This window comes from Panthera leo, chromosome E1 (genome assembly GCF_018350215.1).
Source record: "Panthera leo isolate Ple1 chromosome E1, P.leo_Ple1_pat1.1, whole genome shotgun sequence".
NCBI lineage: Eukaryota > Metazoa > Chordata > Mammalia > Carnivora > Felidae > Panthera > Panthera leo.
The window spans coordinates 10,047,995-10,070,736 of record NC_056692.1 but is presented as its reverse complement, the minus strand read 5'-3'; the positions used below and the strand labels follow the sequence as shown (position 1 = coordinate 10,070,736).

General features: G+C 37.7%; 1 protein-coding gene across 5 annotated transcripts in view; it reads right to left on the bottom strand.

Annotated features, from left to right (window-relative positions):
• AKAP10 (A-kinase anchoring protein 10) overlaps nt 1-22,742 on the bottom strand; it is an 85,317-nt gene that overhangs the window by 36,980 nt on the left and 25,595 nt on the right. For all 5 annotated transcript variants that reach the window (XR_006196820.1, XM_042917538.1, XM_042917536.1 and 2 more), the window contains exon 4: nt 21,365-21,922. Coding sequence is in view for 4 of the 5 variants with exons in the window: in XM_042917538.1 (XP_042773472.1) it covers nt 21,365-21,922 (558 nt within the window). In the remaining variant the exon portion in view is untranslated. The remainder of the gene's footprint in view (nt 1-21,364; nt 21,923-22,742) is intronic.

Here is a 22,742-nt window from a genome sequence, read left to right as displayed (position 1 = left end):
CAGAACTAGAATTTTCAGCCCCGCTCCCCAACCTCCAGGGAGGGTAGAGGGGCTGGGGATCATCAAGTTAATCACCAATGGCCAATAATTTAATCAATTATGCCCATGTTGTAGAACCATGAAAACCCTAAATGAAGTGGTTCAGAGCTTCCAGGTTGGTGAATGCATCTATGTGCTGGGAGGGTGGCACACCCCCAACCCCTCAGAGACAAAGACTTTGTACTTGGGATCTTCTTGACCTTGCCCTATACACCTCTTCATTTGGTGGTTTGCATGCTTTATGATGTACTTTATTATTATTTGTTAAGTTTATTTATTTTGAGAGAGAGACAGAGAGCAAGCAGGGGAGGGGTAGAGAGAGAAGGAGAGAAAGAATCCCAGGCTGGCTCCATGCTGTCAGCCTGGAGCCCAACGTGGGGCTCAAACTCACAAACCATGAGATCATGACCTGAGCTGAAACCAAAGGTCAGACGCCTAACCAACTGAGCCACCCAGGCACCCCTTGATGTACTTTAAAATAAACCAATAAATGTAAATAAAATGTTTCCCAAAGTTCTGTGAGCTATCACAAGAGATTACAGAACCTGAGGAGAGGCTGTGGAAATCCCAGATTTATAGCTGGTTGGCCAGAAGTACAGGTGACAAATGTACTTGGGACTTGCGACTGGCATCTGAAGTGGGAGGCAATCTTGTGGAACAGCGCCCTTAACCTGTGAGGTCTGCGCTAACTCTGGGTAGTTATGGCCAGAATGAATTGAACAGTAGGACCCCCAGTTACTGACCACAGAGAGAACTGGAGAAGTGCTTGGTGTGGAAAGCCCACATGTTTGGTGTCACAAGTATTGTGAATAGAGAAATGGGTTTCCTTTTACCTATATTAAGAAACTCTTGCCTCAGACAGGCAGAGATGGGAAAAGGAGTATTTTAATAGCTGTGTGAGATCACTGTGGATAAATTCTTCTTTGATACTACACCCAAATGTGGCAGTGGTAGTTTCTTAACGGTAAGTTAGAATGGTAGAAGTGCAAACCCTAGCAGTGAACTTGTCTGTTACATTAAAATCCAATGGTGTATCTCCCATGTTAGGAGACCTTTTACTCATGATTTTATTACATCATATATACATATTTTTAAATTTTTTAAATGCTTATTTATTAATTTTTGAGACAGAGCGAGACAGCAGGGCAGGGGCAGAGAGATAGGGAGACAGAGAATCCCAAGCAGGCTCCACACTGTCAGCACAGAGCCCAATGTGGGCGGGGCTCAATCTCACAAACCGTGAGATCATGATACGAGCCTAAGTCAAGATTAAGTTGGATGCTTAGCCAACTGAGCCACCCAGGTGCCCCAACGTAAATTTTTTGGAATATTTAGGAAAATATTGGTTCACTGACTTATGTAGACCTTCCAAATGTTGATGCCCTGCATCATATAGTATAAAAAAAGAAATCACATCATTAATATCACAAACATCTTATCAGAACACTCTTTAAAGCTGTCAAAGCATAGGGTGGTGAATATGAGTTTTCCAAAATTCTAATTTTCATTGAAAAGCTCAAACTTTACCCACGGGCAAATACTGTCAGCTGTTTTCCGTGAAATGTCAAACTTAATTCATTCATTTCCAAGAAAACATCTGGCAAATACCCAAGTCTGTAACCATAGTCATTCTTTAGAGTAAAATGGTATTCCATTAAATAAGCAGCTAATTGAGCTCACAAAAACAAAGCCATACGCCCATGTTGTGATGGGCTCTAGGTTTTGTACAGAAGTGCACACCTGAAACTAATACTACACTGTAAGTTAACGAACTGGACTTTAAATAAAAACTTAAAAATAAAATAAAAACATTTACATCTTAAAAAATACATGCACCCAAGAGTTTAGATTTAATAAAGTTAATTATCTACTTCCTCAAAGACATCTTTCAGCAAAAGCGGCACTTAGTTTTACTGGGAGTATGTAGCAGCACAAAATGACGATTTGTACAATCTGGCCCAAGGCCAGCAGGTTTTCCCACAATTGCCTTTGCACCATCACTACAAAGGTCAACACAGTGAAAAGGACAAATAGCATCTCAGAATTACTGTGGAAACAGTTTGGGCTACATGCAACCTGTTGAAAAATTCTCGGGGACTCTATGGGTGTGCAAACCATACTTTGAGAACCCCTGGGTTAACAGAATACATTTTTTTTTAACAATAGATTATTATTCCTATTTTTACAGGAAAAAAAAAAACCTTATGTACAAAAATTTTAAATGACTTATTTGAGTTAAGAAAGTGCTGGGGTGAGGGTGGGGCCAGGGAGAAGCAAAAACAGTTTTTGTATGTGATTGAAGTTGTTATCAGCTTAAAATAGATTGCTATAAGATCTTTTATGTAAGTCCTATGGTGACCACAATAAAAATATCTACAGAAGATATGCAAAAGAATGAGAAAGAAATCTTAAGTGTGTCACTACATAAAAACAAGGAAACACAAAGGAAGACAGCAAGAAATGAAAAGAGGGAAAAAACCTAAAAGCCGCTCACAAAAACAAGACAAAATGGCAACAGTAAACCCTACCCTATCAATAATTACTTTAAATGCACATGGATTAAATTCCCCAAAGACAAAGGCTGAATTTTTTTTTTTTTAAATAATAAAGATCCCACTACATGCTGCCTACAAGAGACTCACTTTAAATTTTAGTTTTGAGAGAGAGACAGACAGAGAGACAGAGCATGAGCAGGGGAGGGGCAAAAAGAGGGAGACAGAACCAAAGCAGACTCTTGGCTCTGAGCTGTGAGTACAGAACCCGAAGGGGTGCTCGAGCTCACGGTTCGTGAGATCATGACCTGGGCCGAATTCAGACGCTTTACCGACTAAGCCACCCAGGCACCCCAAGAGACTCACTTTAGATTTAAGGACACACATAGGCTCAAAGTGAAGGGACGGAAAAGATACTCCATGCAAATAGTAACCAGAAGACAGCAGGAGGAAGGGGACTAACCTTATACCAGACAAAAATAGACTTTATGCCAAAAACTGTCATAAGAGACAATGATAAAAGGGTCAATCCACCTAGAAGATATAACAATTATAAACACATCTCTGTATTTATTCTGATGTACCTAACATGAGAGCATCTAAATATTAAATCAACCACTGACAGAAGTGAAGGAAGAAATAAACACTAATACAATAATAGAAGATGTCAATACCACATTTTCAAAAATAGATACAGAATATCCAGACAGAAAACCGGAAGGAAACAGAGGACTCAAACACCACCACAGACCAAAAGGACCTAACAGACATACACAGAACATTCCACCTTACAGCAGCAGAAGGGAATACACACTCTTCCTAACACATTCAGATCATTCTCTAGGACAGATTACATGTTAAGTCAAAAACAGGTTTTAGATTTAAGACAGAAATCATAACAAGTATCTTTTCCAACAGCAATGGAATAAACCCAGAAATCAAAAGCAAAAAGAAAACTGGAAAATTCAGAAATATGTGGAAATTAAACAATATATACTCTTGAACAATGAATGAGTTGAAAAATACATCAGGAAATTTAAAAAATATCTGGAGACAGGGGTACCTGGCTGACTCAGTCAGTAGAGCATGCAACTTTTGAAGTTGGGATGGTGAGTTCAAGCCTCACACTGGGCATATAACCTACTTTAAAAAAAAAAAAAAAAAAAAAAAAAAATCCTGAGACAAATGAAAACACAACATACTAAAATGGGATGCAGTAAAACCAGTATCCAGAGGGACATTTATAACTATAAATGCTTACATTAAGAAAGTAGAAAGATGTCAAAGAACATCTTTACAGAACTTTACAGAAGAAACTAGAAATAACAAATTAAGCCCAAAGTTAGAAGGAAGGAATAACAATTAGAGCAAAAATAAGTAAAATACAGAATAGATAAACAATAGAAAAATCAAGAAAAGAGTTGTTTTTTAAATATTTTTATTAAAATAATTTTTTTAAACATGTATTTATTATTGAGAGACAGAGACAGAGCATGAGCACGGGAGTGGCAGAGAAAGAGGGAGACACAGAATCTAAAGCAGGCTCCAGGCTCCAGCTGCCAGCACAGAGCCCGACGTGGGGCTCGAACTCGCAAACTGTGAGATCACGACCCAAGCCGGAAGCTGGGACGCTTAACCGACTGAGCCACCCAGGTGCCCCAAAGAGTTGGTTTTTTAAAAAGATCAACCAAATTGACCAACTTTTAGCAGACCAAAATAAAAAGACAACTCAAATAAATAAAAAAGGAGATATAACAACTCATGCCACAGAGATAAAAGTTTTAAGACACTATTATGAACAATTATATACCAACAAACTAGATATATGCCAACAATCTAGAAGACACAGGTAAACTTCTAGAAATATACAACCTACTAACACTGAATCATCAAGAAACAGAAATTGAACACATCTATAATTTGTGAGGAGACTAAATCAGTAACCAAAACTCTTCCAACAAAGAAAATCCCAGGAGAAAATGGCTTCACTGGTGAATTCTACCAAACATTTAAAGAACTAACACTAATCCTTTTCAAACTCTTTCCAAAAAAATTAAAAAAGAAAGAACATTTCCAAACTCATTTTATGAGGCCAGCATTACCCTAATACCAAAACCAAAGACACCATAAGAAAACTACAGAACAATATCCCTGATGAACACAAATGCAAAAACCCTCAACAAAATACTAGCAAACAGAATTCAACAGTACATTAAAGCATCACACACTATGACCAAGTGGAATTCATCCCTGGAGTACAAGGACAGTTCAACATATAGAAATCAATTCTAGTGATACACCACTTCAATAAACTGAAGGATAAACATCATGTGACCTACTCAATAGATGCAGAAGAAGCATTTAACAAAATTCAACACTTTCATGATTTAAAAGTTTCAACACACTAGGAACAAAAAAAAAAAAGGAATGATCTCAATATAATAAAGGCCACACATGAAAAATTCACAGCTAATATCATACTCAGTTGTGGAAAACTGAAAGCTTCTCCTCTAATATCAGCAACAAGGCAAGGATGCCCACTTTTCACACCTCTATTCAACATAGTATTAGAAATCTAACCAAGGTTATTGGGATAGGGGGAAAACAAAGGGCCTCCAAATTGGAAAGAATGAAGTTAAATACCTCTATTTGCAGATGACTTAATGTTACATGTAGAAAACCCTGAGGCGCCTGGGTGGCTCAGTCGGTTAAGCATCTGACTCTTGATTTCGGCTCAGGTCATGATCTCACAATTCATGAGTTCAAGTCCCACATTGGGCTGTGTGCTGACAGTGCAGAGCCTACTTGGGATCCCCTATCTCCCTCTCTCTTTGCCCCTCTTCTGCTTGTGCTCTCGTTCTCTCTCTCTCTCAAAATAAATAAACTTAAAAAAAAAAAGACACAAAAATTAGAAAAAAAACCTGACAGATTTAATTCAGAGTTATAGGATACAAAAATCAACATGCAAAAATTAGTTGCATTTCAGGGTGCTTGGGTGGCTCAGTTGGTTAAATGTCCAACTTCGGCTCAAGTCATGATCTCATGGTTCACAGGTTCTAGCCCTGTGTCAGGCTCTGTGCAGACAGCTCAGAACCTGAAACCTGCTTCAGATTCTGTGTCTCCCTCTCTCCTGACCCTCCCCTGCTTGTGCTCTGTCTCTCATTCTCTCTAAAATAAGTAAAAACTAATTTTAAAAAATTAAAAAAAAATTAGTTGCATTTCTGTATACTAACAACAAACTATCGTATCCAAAAAGGAAATTAAGCGAATAATCCCACTTACAATAGCATCACGAAGAATAAAATACTTAGGAATAAATTTAACCAAGGAAGTGAAAGATCCATACACTTATAACTGTAACACACTGCTGAAAGAAATTCAAGAGGACACAAATAAATGGAAAATCATCTTGATTTCATGCAATGGAAGCCTTAATATTGTTAAGATGTCACTACCCAAAAATGATCAACAGACTCAACTCAATTCCTATCAACATCTCAAAGGTATTTTTTCAGAAATAGAAAAAACAATCCTAAAATTCATCAAGAACTACAAAGGACCTGAATAGCCAAAAACAACCTTGAGTCAAAAGAACAAAGCTAAAGGCATCACACGTCCTGATTTCAAAATATATTATGAAGCTACAATAATGAAACAGTATGGTACTGACATAGAGACAGACATACAGATCAAGAGAACAGAACCACAATGAGATACCATCTCATACATGTGAGGATGACCATAATAATAACAAAAAGAAAACACAACACGTTAACAAATGTTGGTGAGATGTGAAGGAATTGGGAGAACTGGAGTCCACATATACTGTTGGTGGGAATGTAAAATGGTGTAGTTACTATGGAAAACAGTATGGAGCATCCTCAAAAAATTAAAAACTGAACTCTTTTATGATCCAGCAATGCCACTTCTGGGTATTTATCTAAAAAAATTGAAATCAGGATCTTGAAGAGATATTTGTACTCCCATGTCATTGCAGGATTATTCACAATTGCCAAGACATAAAAACAACCAAAGGTTCACGGATGGATAAATGTATAAACAAAATGTGGTATATACATTCAATGGAAGACTGTTCAGCCATAAAAAAAAAAAAGGAAAATCTAACTTATGTAACAACATAAATGAACCTTAAAGGCATAATGCTAAATAAAGTAAGTCAGTCACAGAAGGACAAATACTGCAAGATCCCACTTATATGTGGTATCTAATATAGTCAAACTCAGAGAAGCGGAAAATAGAACTGTAGCTGTTAGAAGCTGGAAGGGGAGAAATAGAGAGTTGTGATTAACAGGTATAAAGTTTCAGTTACCCAAGGTGAATACGTTCTGGAGATCTGCTATACGCCATTGTATGTATAGTTAAAAATATTGTACTGTACACTTAAGAATTTGTTAAGAGGGTAGAGTTCATGGATCTCGTTTACAACAGAGAAAGATAAAAGAATTCATGGAAAAAAGAGAAAGTCCCAGAGTTAGGACAAAAGTTCAGGTATGACTCATGATCAGTACTGTCTCTAATGTAGAGAGCTATAAAAAGGTACATTTTGGGGAAGGGAAGTTGTGCTTGTTTTTTCTCTACATTAATTAATTAATCCTCTCTACACCCAGGGCCTTGAAGAAAGGTATCAATTGTGAAGATTCAGGGGGACTGTTTTGCCTTTAACCAGATCTAACATAATCCAAGCTAATTCCACTCTCTCAACAGATGTTTATTGTATAGCCACTATGAGCAAATTATTAATCAGAACAAAGACACTAGTTCTGAAGCAAATGCCTATCAAAAACCTAAAAATCAGAACCTGTGTTGTTTCTCAGTTTTTGCTTTTCCACCAACTAAAAACAGCTGCCAATCCCAGACAAATACTGTAAGATGTTGTACAGACGTTAATGCACATTTTTGAGGGGATTAAAATTAACTGAAAGAAGTTTTGATACCTTTAAATAAAATATTAACTATATTTCATTTCAGAAACACAGAATGAAGTTACACCCTTCTTTTGGATCAGAAAAATTCAGTTTTAAGAAAAAAAGGACATTAACATATTTTAAACATTTTAATAAATTAATAAATGAAACAGTTTTAACTCAATAAATGCTTGGCTAAGCAAAGATAAATGCTTTGGTTCAATTTCTAAAATACTCTTTTAATAAAAGAGCAAAGGAACATAGAAATGCTTAAAACATCTGCTTTTTAAAAAACATACCTTTTAGGAACCCATGAGGACAGATTACTGGAAGTAAAGAACTTTCCTTCAATTATTTGAATGATGTTCAAAACTCCATTACTCACTTTAGTATTTCACTAAGAAGTTTTCAATTTTTAAAAAAATGGCTATTTATTTTGAGAGATAAAGAGGGAGAGAGACAGCAAGCGCTCAAGCACAGGAGGGGTGGGAGGGTGGGCGTAGAGAGACAATCCCAAGCAGGCTTCACTGTCAGCACAGAGCCAGACTTGAGGTTCGAACCCACAAACTGTGAGATCATAACCTGAGCAGAGATCAAGAATCAGACGCTTAACCAACTGAGCCACCCTGGCACCCTCAGTGTCTACTTAAATGCAAGTACAAAACACCAGTATATTCTAAAGAAGTTACTCGGAAGAAATTACACGTCAATTCTGAATTCTTAGTATCATCAATCTTTAGTTATAAAAGCAATAGGCCATTACAAATTCCTTTACGGTCACCTTGTGAAGCTCAAGAAGTTTTAATACAATGAAAATGATTACAACAGAAACCTTAGAGGCAGGCGTTAGACCATCATCTTCTTAATATATTTGCGTTTTAAGGGGAAAACAGAAAATCTATATAGGATACTCATTCTTTGATTTGCTCTGAAATCCTAAGGACTGGCTCAAGATGAAATAAGCACACCTCACCCACCCCACAGAATGCAGCTAAAAACACCAGACAAATGTATCTGAAGACCTGGAAATGGTAGCAGGCAGACAGAAAGGAAACCAGGACTCAAAGTGCCACCAGAGCAGAGCCAAGTGTCCCACTTTGTTTCTCCAGTATCTCCTGGCCTGGACTCAAAAGCTGAAACTGCACAAGGATGCACAAAGAAAAAGCTCCCGAGAAGCCCTCTATTTCTGGTCTAAGGAGCAGGAAGGGGTTTCATATGGATAGCAGAGAGTGAGGGAAATCTCCTGGGCTTTCTTTCACTCCAGTCTCCATCCCCAGGCAATGGCAGCAGCACTCAGGCAGGCTCCAAAAGCTCTCCAAACTCTGTCCTTTGACAGAGAAACCGTAGTCCCAGTAAGAAGAGGAGAATCCCTATTTCTTTTATCCACTGTCCTCTGGCTGCTTGGCCACAGAAGCTGACATAGTGGTAGAAAGTGAAGCCCCAACTTTCTAGCCAAACAACCAGGAAGGTAGGGTCCCCTAGGCACCAGAAACTGCTAGGGAAACAGCAGAAAAGAAGAAGGCCTGTGAAAAGCATATCAAGTTGTGTGTGTACTCCTGGGCTCACTCACACATGAACTGGGCATGCATGGACTTGACTGTAACAGCATACCAATGGGTGTGAGAACTAAACTATCACCTTTCCACTGGACAGGTCTCAGACTGGACCCTAGCAGGCATAGATACAAATACAATCCAAAACTGAATGGACTCTAGAACCACAGCCTACAGAATGCTAGTTGGAACGTGGCTGAACCTAACCAGGTGAATTGCTTGCTAAAACAAAAATTCAACATTCTTCACAGGATCTAAACATGACCCAGAATCATGCAAGTCAAACTGTCCTTAATACAATCCAAAATTAACTGCCATACAAAACCCCAGAAAATCCCATTATCTCACAATTGAAAAGACAAGCAAGATGATACAGATACACAGATGCTGGAATTATAGAACAAAGTTTTGTTTTGTTTTTTTTTAATAACCATGTTCCAAGAAGTAAGGTCAAATACTCTTGAAACAAACAGAAAGACAGCCTCTGCAGAGAAAAAGATTTAAAAAAAAAAAAAAAAAAAAAAAAGCACAAGAAGGAAGAGGAGGAGGAACAAATGGAAGGATGAGAACCAGAAAAAAAAATAACCTAAGGTTAAAATTCACTGGAAAGACTCAAAGCATGATGGAAATGACAGAGGAAAGAATCAGTGAATTCAAAGATATACGAATAGAAAATTTCCAAGCTGAAAAACAGGAAAACAAAAAATTAGACAAAAGCACATAGAGCCTCAAGGATCTGCAGGACAATGACAAACATACAACATTTGGGTCATTAAAATCTCAGAAGAAAGAGAAAGAAGTATGGGGCCAAAAAAAAAAAAAAAAAAAAAAAAGTGAAAGAACAATCAATAGCTGAAAACATCCTCCTTTGAAAATCAAAAAGCTCAGTGAACCTCAGATGGGATAACCAAACTGCTGAACATTAGAGACAGGGAAAATATCTCGAAAGCAACTATAAAAAAGATGCTAAATATAAGATAATAATGATTCCAAGACTGCAGATTTCTCCCAGAAACCATGGAGGCCAGAGGCAGCGAAACAGCACTTTTAAAGTGGTGAGAGAAAAGAACTATCAACCTTGAATTCTCTATCAAATGAAAACTCCTTCAAAATAAAGAGACTCTTAGATGGAAAATTACTGAGAAAATTCTCTGACAGCAGTCCTGCTCTAGAAGAAACGCTAGAGGGATCTTTGAGATGCTGGTGAAGTAACAGAAATAACAACTGAACTTCAGGAATGAAGGAACAGCAACAGATATGGCAAATACCAGGCTTACACATAACAGACAATTCTTTTTTTAAGTTCTGTAAGTTGTGTCCAACAGTTGAAAGCCAAATTCCCAACACCGTCTGATGGGATTTTCAACAAAAGTAGATGACACTACACTACATGAGTGGGGAGACAAAGGGACCTACATGGCCCACTTGATGTAATAAAATGATAATTTTAGGGGCACCTGGGTGGCTCAGTTGGTTGAGTGACCGACTTCGGCTCAGGTCATGATCTCACAGTCCATGGGTTTGAGCCCCGCATCGGGCTCTGTGCTGACAGCTCAGAACCTGGAACTTGCTTCAGATTCTGTGTCTCCCTCTTTCTCTGCCCTCTCCCACTCATGCTCTGTCTCTGTCTCTCTCTCTCTCAAAAATGAATAAACATTAAAAAAAAATTTAAGGGGCGCCTGGGTGGCTCAGTCGGTTGAGCGGCCGACTTCGGCTCAGGTCACGATCTTGCCATCCGTGAGTTTGAGCCCCGCGTCGGGCTCTGGGCTGATGGCTCAGAGCCTGGAGCCTGCTTCCAATTCTGTGTCTCCCTCTCTCTCTGCCCCTCCCCCGTTCATGCTCTGTCTCTCTGTCTCAAAAATAAATAAGCGTTAAAAAAAAAAAAATTTTTAAAAAAGAAAGATAATTTTACGTGGACTGTGTATGTATGATGGTATGTATACTGCAATCCCTAGAGAAACCACTAAAAACCTATACAAAGAGATATAATGAAGAACTAAATAGATAAATTCTTAAAAAAATTCAAAGAATCCAAAAGAAAAAAGAGAATAGGAAATCCAAGGATGGGAACAAACAAAAATAAAATGGGAGACATAAATTCAAACACATTAATAATTACACTTAATATAATTATATATAAGTTAAATTAATAAGTATTGGCAATTATATTTACATATTAAAAGGTAAATAATCACGTTGTAATTAACTACACTTAATATAAAGAACTACACTACAACTTATACTGAAATAAATTTATCAACAAAAAAAACAGATTGTCAGAATGGATTAAAAAAAAAAATGACCCAACTACATGCTATCAAAAGAAACTCACTTTAAAAATGATAAAGGCAAGGAGTGCCTGGGTGGCTCAGTCAGTTGGGCGTCCCTTTGGCTCAGGTCAAGATCTCATAGTCTGTGAGTTCAAGCCCCACGTCAGACTCTGCACTGACAGCTCAGAGCCTGGAGCCTACTTCAGATTCTGTCTCCTTCTCTCTCTTACTCTCCCCCACTCACACTCTGTGTCTGTCTGTCTGTCTCTCTCTCTCTCTCAAAAATAACATAAAAACATTAAAAAAAAATGATAAAGGCAAGTCAAAAGTAAAGCGAAAGAAAAAGATGTACCATGAACTGCAGTGGCTATATAAGTCAGACAGAAGAGATTTCTGACCTTAGAACAAGTGAAGTTGCCACAGATAAAGAGGAACATTACAAAATGGTAGGATCGATTTACCAAGAAGATTCAATGATTCTAAATAGGTACAAACCTAACAACTGAGCCTCAAAATACATGCAAAAACAGAACTGAAAGCACAATTGGAAAAATCCACAACTATGCTCAGAGACTTCAACACGCCTCTCTCAGTAACAGATATAAAAAACATAAAAGTACTGGCAATGATACAGAAAAACTGAACACCATCATCAACCAACTCCATCGAATTGACATTTATAGAAAACTATCAAACAGCAGTATATTCTTTTCATTGTATGTGAGTTATTCACCAAGATAAACCATATCCTAGGCTATTTAAAATTTTCAACAAATTTAGGGGCACTTGGATGGCTCGGTTGAGCGTCCGACTTCGGCTCATGTCATGATCTCACAGCTCGTGAGTTCGAGCCCTACGTTGGGCTCTGTGCTGACAGCTCAGAGCCTGGAGCCTGCTACGGATTCTGTGTCTCCCTCTCTCTCTGCCCCTCCCCTGATCGTGCTCTGTCTCTGTCTCTCTCTCTCAAAATAATTAAAAAATGTTTTAATAAAAAAATTTTTAACAAATTTAAAAGAATTGAAATCATTCAAAGTATGTTTTCTAACCATGATATAATTACACGGGAAGTCAGTAACAAAAAGATCACAGATAAAATTCTTCAAACACCTGAAAATTAAACAACATATTTCTAAATAATCATGGGCAAAAGAGTAAGACTCCAGGGAAATTAGGCATTTTATTTTTATTTAATTCAAAGTATCAGAATTTGTGGGGTGTAGATAAAACAGTGATTGGAAGGAAATTTATAGCATTACATGCTTCTCTTAAAATACAAAGGTCTCTGGGTGGCCTGGGTGGCTCAGTCGGTTAAGTGTCTGACTCTTGATTTCCACCCAGGTCATGATCCCAGAGTTGTGGGATCAAGCCCCGCATAGGGCTCTGTACTGACAGCGCAGAGCCTGTTTGGGATTCTCTCTCTCCCTTTCTCTCTCTCTGCCCCCTCCTGCTTGCATGCCCACGCATGTGAGCAAGCTCTCTCTTTCTCAAAATAAAGAAATAAGCTTAAAAAAAAAAAGGTCTCTTGGGGCACCTGGCTGGCTCAGTCACTAGAGTATGCGACTCTTGATATCAGTCAAGGTTATGAATTTGAGCCCCACATTGGGTGCAGAGATTACTTAAAAAAATAAAATCTTTCAAAAAATTAAAAAAAAAAAGGTCTCAAATAAACGATATAAGTTTCTATCTTAAGAAATGAGAAAAAGTAAATCTAAAGCAAGCATGAGAAGGGGCTCCTGGGTGGCTCAGTTGGTGGGGCAACTGACTTTGGCTCAGGTCATGGTATCACAGTTTGTGAATTCGAGCCCCGCATGGAGCTCTGTGCTGACAGCTCAGAGCCTGGAGCTACTTCAGATTCTGTGTCTTCCTCTCTCTCCACACCTCCCTCACTTGTGCTCTCTCTCTCTCTCAAAAATAAACATTAAAAAAAATTTAAAGCAAGAAGGAGGAAAGAATTAACACATAGCAGAAAAATCTATAAAATTGAAAAGAGAAAAACAGATAAAAAAAATCAATTGTAAATCAAAAGCTGGTTCTTTTAAAAAGACAGATTAAACCCCTATGTATGCTGGCAAAGAAGAAAGAAGACACAATTACCAATATCAGCAATGAAAAAGCGGTATTACTACAAACTTGAGACTAAAAAAGAAAGTAAGGGAATCCTAGATAATTACATGCCCATAAATTCAACAATTTAATGAAAATAACAATTCCTTCAAAGCTGCAAAGTACTAACATTCCCTCAAGAAGAAATAGAAAACCTGAATAGTCCTAGATCTATTAAAGAAACAGAATTTATAGTTTGAAACACTCTGAAAAAACACACAAAAAAACCCCAACAATTCTACATGATCTTTTCCAGAAAACAGAAGTGGTGGGAAAACGTCCCAACTCATTCTTGGGGGCCAACATTACATTGATACTAAAATCAGACAAAAGCAGTACAAGAAAAATACAGCCCAAATCCATCATAAACGTAAATGCAAAAACGACCAACAAAATTTAGAAAATCAAATCTAGCAACATATAAGAATAAAACACACCACACAACCAAATGGCACTAAACCTGGGAATGCAAGGTTATTCAAACTTTCAAAAATCAATCAATATAACCCATCACATTAACAGACAAAGAAAGGAAAACTACATGGTCGTATCAAACGACACAGACAAAACGTGACAATTCAACACCATTCATGATTCAAACAACTCTCAAGAAACCACTAAGAGAAGCAGACTTCCATCAACCTATAAAGAGCCTTTATAAAAAACTCATGGTTAACCTCATACTTCATGGTGAAAGACTAAATGCTTTCCCTCCAAGATCAGGAACAAGAATATTCATTCTCACCACTCCTAATCAACACAATACAGCAAGTCCTAGCTTAGTGCAATAAGGCAACGGGAAAAGAAAAAAAAAAAAATCAGAAAGCAAGAAGTAACTGTCCTTATTCACAAACAACATTAATGTAGAAAATCCCAAGTAATCTACAGAAAAACTACTAGAAGTAGTGAGTTTCATAAGGTCGCAGAATAGGTTAACATATAAAAGTCAATAATATTTCTATATACTAGCAATACAAAATTAGAAACAAAAATTTTTAAAATAGCATTCACGGGGCACCTGGGTGGCTCAGTCAATTGAGTATCCGACTTCAGCTCAGGTCATGATCTAATGGTTCATGAGTTCAAGCCCTGCATTTGGCTATCTGCTGTCAGCACAGAGCCCACTTCAGATCCTCTGTCTTTCTCTCTGCCCCTACCCCACTCACACTCTCTCAAAAATAAATAAAAACATTAAAAACAAAATTGCACTCACAATAGCACCACAAAGAAATACTTAGATATGTTTTAAAAAATATATGAAGGATGTGTACACTGAGGACTACATATTGCTGATAAATAAATAAGACACCTAGGTAAATAAAAACATCCTCCATGTTCGTGTATTCTAAGACTTGATACAGTTAAGATGTAAATTCTCATCAAACTGACCTAAGGATTGAATGCAATTCCAATAAAAACTCCATCAGGATTTCTTTTCTTTTCTTTAATGTTTATTTATTTTTGAGAGGGGGTAGGAGAGACAGAGTGCAAGTGCGGGAGGGGCAGAGAGTGAGGGAGACACAGAATCCGAAGTAGGCTCCAGGCTCTGAGTTGTCAGCACAGAGACCCACACGGGGCTTGAACCCACCAACTGTGAGATCATGATCTGTGGAAAGCTGGATGCTTAACCGACTGAGTCACCCAGGCACCCCTACCAGGATTTCTTATAGATATAGACAAGATTGTGCTAAAGACTATATTTAGGGGAAAAAAAACAAAAAAACTAGAATAGACAGAACAATTCTGAAAAAGAAAAAACAAACTTGGAGACCTCATACTATCTAGTTTTAAGACTTACTGTAAAGCTACAGTAATGAAGACAGTGGATACTGATTGGTGAAGGAATAGACACATGTATCAATGGAACAGAACAGAGTCCATAAATAGACCTACAGAAATATGGCTAAGGTACAAGGGCAAGTCAATACAGTAAGGGTAGTCTTTTCAATTAGTGGTGCTGAAACAACACCATATTCATATGCAAAAATAAAAAACAATACAAAAATATTTGACCACCTCTTACATCTTAGACAATATGAACTCAAAATAGACCATATATCTAACCGTGAAGGATGAAATCACAGTACTTTTAGAAGAACACACAAGAGAAAATCTTCATGACCGTTAATTAGGCAAAGAGTTCTCAGGGTATGACTCCAAAAACACAATCCATAAAAGAAAAAAGTCACTAAATTAATCAAAAAGTCCTCTTGTTTTGTGAAAGACACTATTAAGAGAATGAAAAGTCAAGCTATCAACTAGGAGAAAACATTTGAAATCACATAGCCAAAACAGTTTTATACCCAGAACACACACACACACACAAAACCTCTCAAAATTCAATGTCAGTAAAACAGACAATCCAAGAAAATATGGGAGTATGTTGCTGGTGGATATGCAAAATGGTACAGCCACTCTACAAAACAGTCGGACAGTTTTTTATATAATTAAACATATACCATATAATTCAGCAAACTTACCACTTGGTATTTGCCCTAGAGAAATAAAAACTTTTGTCCACACAAAAAAATGTATACATGCACAAATGTTTATAGCAGTTTTATTCATAATCATTAACAACTGGAAACAATCCAGACGTCCTTAAACTGGTGAATGGATAGTACATCCATACAATGAATATTACTTAGCAATAAAAAGCTATGAACATCTTGACAGAACATGGGTAAATTTCAAGCCATTATGCTAAGTCAAAGAAGCCTATCTCAAAGGCTACATATTTTAAAAATTCATTTGTATGGCACTCCAGAAAAGGCAAAACTACAGAGTCAGATAGATCAGTGGTTGCTAAATGATGTGACAGAGGAGGGTTTAAACACAAAGGTGACAGAACTATTCTTATCCTGTGAGGACAGTTACAGAACCTACGCATGTGTTAAAATTCATACAAATATACATCAAAAGAGATCAAATCTATTGCACTAAAATTTTTTAAACTAATGAAAAATGAAAAAACAAGTACTCTTTTAATAACTCCACTATTTCTTTCTCTTTTTTTTTTAACATTTATTTATTTTTGAGAGAGTGTAAGAGCGTGCGTGCAGGGGAGGGACACAGAGAGGGAAACACAGAATCGAAAGCAGGCTCCAGGATCCGAGCTGTCAGTACAGAACCTGACATGGGGCTCGAACTCACAAACCATGAGATTGTGACCTGAGCTGAAGTCAGATGCTTAACCGACTGAACCACCTAGGCGCCCCATCCTCCACTATTTCTATGTTTTATTGAAATAAACTACCACCAAACCAAAAGGCTTCCAAAAAAAAAAAAAAAGAAAGAAAAAAAGAAAAGGAAGTGTATTACAATTAAACAGACTTCCATTTCCAGAAACAGGCCAGACTAGATGTTTAAAAAAATTCTTCGCAATACTAAATTTCCCCAAGATGCTTTTTAAAAGTATATCAGAGTTCGTGGTAAAGCAAGGGAAACAGTGAGAGGAAGAAAACAAGGACAAGCAATTCCTTAATCTGAAAACTGTGGGGCCAGTAATATTTTAGAATTCAGAATCTGGGCAGTTTTTATAGAGGTAATGCACTGTGTTTATAGAAACCAGGTTAATCCTCTAGCAGCATGTGGGACAACACCACATAATCAAACACATCTACGTTTCTGCAGTAAGTTCATACCAGTCCAGGTCAAGTTTCGTCCTTTTAAAAAATAACCTGGGATAGTCAAAGCTTTCTGGATTTCTAAATTGCAGATGAAGAACTGTGGAGCTGCAGGAGCCAGTGCAAATCAAGATGGGCATAAGTACAGAGGGGAAGGGCATTCACCTGGGAAAACCACCAATGTCAAGAGACTTAAGTGTGCCTTTCCTTTCTTTTTTTTTTTTTTTTTTTTACGTTTATTTATTTTTGAGACAGAGAGAGACAGAGCATGAACGGGGGAGGGGCAGAGAGAGAGGGAGACACAGAATCGGAAGCAAGCTCCAGGCTCCGAGCCATCAGCCCAGAGCCATCAGCCCAGAGCCCGACGCGGGGCTCGAACTCACGGACCGCGAGATCGTGACCCGAGCTGAAGTCGGACGCTCAACCGACTGAGCCACCCAGGCGCCCCAAGTGTGCCTTTTCAAGAGCAGTTGCCCAGGACCCAAATAGGGTAGAATTTGGGTTTTAAGTGGTAGAAATTTTAGTTTTAAGTGGTAACTAAAACTAATGGATGGTACTGAAGCTGGCCCCAGATGCAGGACAAATGCAAATGCAGACATACTCTGAAATAAGCCCATTTAAACAGATTTCTCAAACAATTCCCACAGATAAAAATCCAAAAACCTATGTTCACAGTCAAAACCACTAAAATCACAAGCTACCAAGAGTGTAAATCTGAAGAAACAGACAAATACTGAATCAGATCCACAAAAACTACAGCTATTGGAATTATCAGATGATGAATATATATTTAATAAATTTAAATAGAAAATGGGCTCAAGAGTGGGATGAAGGGATAAAGGAAGAAGAAACTAAAAAATGATGAGGCAAATTTGAATTGTAAAATTTTTTTCTAGAAATAAAAAATTCAGTTAACTTTTAAATAAGAATAACATTAAAAAATTATTCAACAGCAGATCAGACAGACCCATATTGAGACAATCAATGAACTAAATAAAAAACAGATCTGAAGAAAACACCACCAATGTGGAAAAGTTACCTACTATAGATTTCAACTCTAGGATATTCTGGAAAAGGTAAAACTATGGAGACAGTAAAAAGATTAGTGGTTGTCAGGGATAAGCAGGTAGGAAGAGATGAATAGACAGAGTACGGAGGATTTTTTAGGACAGTGAAAATACTCTAACACCATAAATGATGGATACATGTCATTATACATTTGTCCAAACCTGTAAGAATGAACAACACCAAAAGTGAACCCTAATGTAAACTATGGACTTTGAGTGACTATAAGGTATCCAGGTAGGTTCATCAACTGCAATAAATGTTCCACTCTGGTGGGGGACGTGGATGATGGGAGAGGCCTCTGTATGTATGTGTGGGGCAAGGGTATATGGGAAATCTCTGTACCTTCCCCTCCATTTTGCTGTGAACCTTAAACTGCTCAGAAAAAATAAAGTCTTACTAGAGGGGGAAAAAAAAAAGAAAAAGCAAACAAAGAAAAGCCAAGAAAGAAATCACCTAGCCCTGTAAGAAACAAAGAACAGATAAGATAAAAAAAAAAGAGGAAAAACTTGGAGGCTGTCTAATCAGAATTCTAGAAGGTAATAACTGAAAAATTCAGAGGGTGTAACTCCCAAATGGACAGAGAAGAAATCAAGAAAGAGGTGCTATTGTTGAAATGCCTGGACTTTAACTTTAGCTCCACCCTCCCCCCTCCCCTCATTCTATAACCCGAGGCAAGTTCCTTTACTTTCCTAAGTCATGATTTTCTCATGTGTAAAACAGGCTAAGGATGGCGATCTCATACAGGTGTTGGAATTAAGTGGAATTCAAGGGCAGCACTTGGCACAGAACCCAACAGAGGTCACCGGTTGGCAATTAACAAATAATCGCATCTACAAAGTTCATTAAAACGGTAGTAAATTAAGAATAAGATGAGGATGAAATAAGCATTTCTGGGTTAATGATTTGATTTCAAACTCTGTGGAAGGGAAAGGCAGGACACTTAACCCTTCCTCACTGGTTAATTCTGCAAATATCCTTCTTAGAGGATCCAATCCTGTAGGTATCCCTGCTGTTCCTTTTTTATATGCCAAGCCTACTCAGGACACTCTCCATCCAAATCCTTCCAAATCTGCAAGTGGGTGTGAAGAGAAAAGAAACCTTTTCTAGTCCTAGCCTCAGCAATCAGACAACAAAAAGAAATCAAAGGCATCCAAATCAGCAAGGAGGAAGTCAACGTTCACTCTTCGCAGACAACATGATATTCTATGTGGAAAACCCAAAAGACTTCACCAAAAAACTGCTGGAACTGATACACGAACTCAGCAAAGTCACAGAATATAAAATCAACGTACAGAAATCAGTTGCATTTCTATACACACACTAATAATGAACCAGCAGAAAGAGGAATCAAGGAATCAATCCCATTTACAATTGCACCAAAAACCATAAAATACCTAGGAATAAACCTAACCAAAAATGTGAAAAATCTATACACTGAAAACTATAAAAAGCTTATGAAAAGAAACTGAAGAAGACACACCAAAAAAATGGAAAAACATTCCATGCTCATGGATTGGAAGAACAAATATTGTTAAAATGCCAATTCCTACCCAAAGCAATCTACACATTCAATGCAATCCCTATCAGAGTAACACCAGCATTCTTCACAGACCTAGAACAAGCAATCCTAAAATTTGTATGAAACCAGAAGAGACCCCGGATAGCCAAAGTAATCCTGAAAAAGAAAACCAAAGCTGGAGGCATCACAAGCCCGGACTCCAAGCTGTATTACAAAGCTGTAATCGTCAAGATCCTATGGTACTGGCACAAAAACAGACACACAGATCAATGGAACAGAACAGAGGACCCAGAATGGACCCACAAATATGTGGCCAACTAATCTTTGACAGGAAAGATTATCCAATGGGAAAAAGACAGTCTAGCAAATGGTGTTGGGAAAACTGGACAGCGACGAGCAGAAGAATGACCCTGGACCATTTTCTTACACCATACACAAAAATAAACTCAAAATGGATGAAAGACCTAAACATAAGACAGGAAGTCATCAAAATCCTAGAGAAAACAGACAACAACTTCTTTGGCCTCAGCTGCAGCAACTTCTTACTTGACACATCTCCAGAGGCAAGGGAAACAAAAGCAAAAATGAACTATTGGGACCTCATCAAGATAAAAAGCTTCTGCACAGCAAAGGAAACAATCAGCAAAACTAAAAGGTAACCAATGGAATGGGAAAGAATATTTGCAAATGACATCTCAGATAAAGGGTTAATATCCAAAAGTCTATAAAGAATTTATCAAACTCAGCATGCCCAAAAAACAAATAATCCAGTGAAGAAATGGGCAAAAGATACGAATAGACAGTTTTCCAAACAAGACATCCAGATGGCTAACAGACACATGAAAAGATGCTCAATATCACTCAGTATCAGGGAAATACAAATCAATACCACAATGAGATACCACCTCATACCTATCAGAATGACTAAAATTAACTCAGGCAACAACAGATGTCAGTGAGGATGCAGAGAAAGAGAAACCCTTTTGCACTGCTGGTAGGAACGCAAACTGGTGCAGCCACTCTGGAAAACAGTATGGAAGTTCCTCAAAAAATTAAAAATACAACTACCCTATGACCCAGCAATTGCAGTACTAGGTATTTATCCAAAGGATACAAAAATGCTGATTCGAGGGGGCACATGCACCCCAATGATTATAGCAGCACTACTGACAACAAAGTATGGCAAGAGCCCAAATGTCTATCAACTGATAAATGGATAAAGAAGATGTGGTATATATATACAATGGAGTATCACTCGGCAATCAAAAAGAATGAAATCTTGCCATTTGTGACAACATGTATGGAACCAGAGTGTATTATGCTAAGTGAAATAAGTCAGTCAGAGAAAGACAAATATATGATTTCACTCACATAATGGAATTTAAGAAACAAAACAGATGAACAGAGGGGAAGGGAAGCAAATATAAGATAAGACAGAGGGAGACAAACCATGAGACACTTAAATACAGAGAACAAACTGAGGGCTGCTGATGGGTGGGGGAATGGGCTAAGTGGGCAACGGGCATTAAGGAGGGCACTTATTGGGATGAGCATTGGGTGTTACATGTAAGTGATGAATCACTAAATTCTATTCCTGAACTCATTATTACATTATATGTTAACTAACCTGGATTTAAATCAATCAATCAATCAATCAATCAATAAGAAAACGATTCCAACCCTTCTATTCCCCTCAAATTCTACTTTGTAAACTGATTAAACAAACAAACCAAACAGGATAAAGAGAGACAAGAAAATCACATACTTACTTTTCATTAATTTTCCTGATAAGTCCTTTAGTGGTGAAGAAGGACTATTTCCACTGGCTACTAGAAGTCTGGAGGAGGATTCTTGGGTTTCCATGGAAAGTTGATGAGTTCCTGTTCTGGCCATTTCAAGATGGAGAGAATGGGCACTGTCACATTCCCGGGAAAGCAGCAAGTGATTCTGAATGTTGCTAGTTCTATTATTCACGTCAATTCCTTCTGATTGAGTCATAAGCAACTGGGCTGAGCAAGAATCCTCCAATCTCTTGTCAAGAGACTCAGTTATCAAAGACGTTGTAGTTTCGTGCTTTTTAGATGGAGAGACAGGCTCGGCCAATGAGCTCTGCTTCACTGTGTTCAGACTGTGTGCTCTTATTCGAGACCAAGTCGTAGAGTGAAAACTTTCAGCCTCTAACCAAAATTTAACCAAATGCTCCATTCTCCGAAGTTCCATGAATTGAATGAAATAAGGGAGGACAACTGTGTCATGTAAGACTTGTTCAAGAGTCTTTGAAAGACTGGATTTGGTCTCTTGAGTCTGGTAGTCCAGACAAGATCTGCCTAAAAGAAGCAAAAGATTAGCAGCTCAGTAACAAATAATTTAAGATTGACAGATAAGTCAGTCACTTTTAGCATCAGTGGTACCAGAATTCTTGAATAAAGTTTACTTCCCTAGCAATTTAAATGAATAAAGAACTAAAAACTCTATAGTTCTGGCTTCTAAACAAGCAAAGAAACAACTGTCCAAAACTTATTTAATCCATCAAAAAGCTCTTTGTAACTCAAGTATTATCTCTTTTTTTTTTTAATTTTTTTTTTTTTTTTTAGCGTTTATTTATTTTTGAGACAGAGACAGAGCATGAACAGGGGAGGGTCAGAGAGACAGGGAGACACAGAATCCGAAACAGGCTCCAGGCTCTGAGCTGTCAGCACAGAGCCTGACGCAGGGCTCGAACCCACGGACCGCGAGATCATGACCTGAGCTGAAGTCAGACGCTTAGCCGACTGAGCCACCCAGGCGCCCCAAGTATTATCTCTTTTAATGGCAGTTCAGACCATGTAAATTCTTAAAAAAAAAAAAAAAAAAAAAAAAAAAAAATCTTATGATACTAGTCCCAGAGAAAGGAAAAAAGGCGAATAAAAATATGAAAATATATTCAATCTAGTTAAAAATCCCAGAAAAGCAAATTAATACAAGGTCACATTTTTGTCTGTCAAACTGGAAGATGTTGTTTCAAAAAGTAACAATTAACAAAGGCAAAGAAAAAACAGGCTAACACTGTCACCCACTGATGATGAGAAGAAAAGACGGGAAAACCTTTTTGAAGGAGCACTCAGTAACAGACAGCAAAGCTTTAGAAATCTCCATGATTTTCAATCT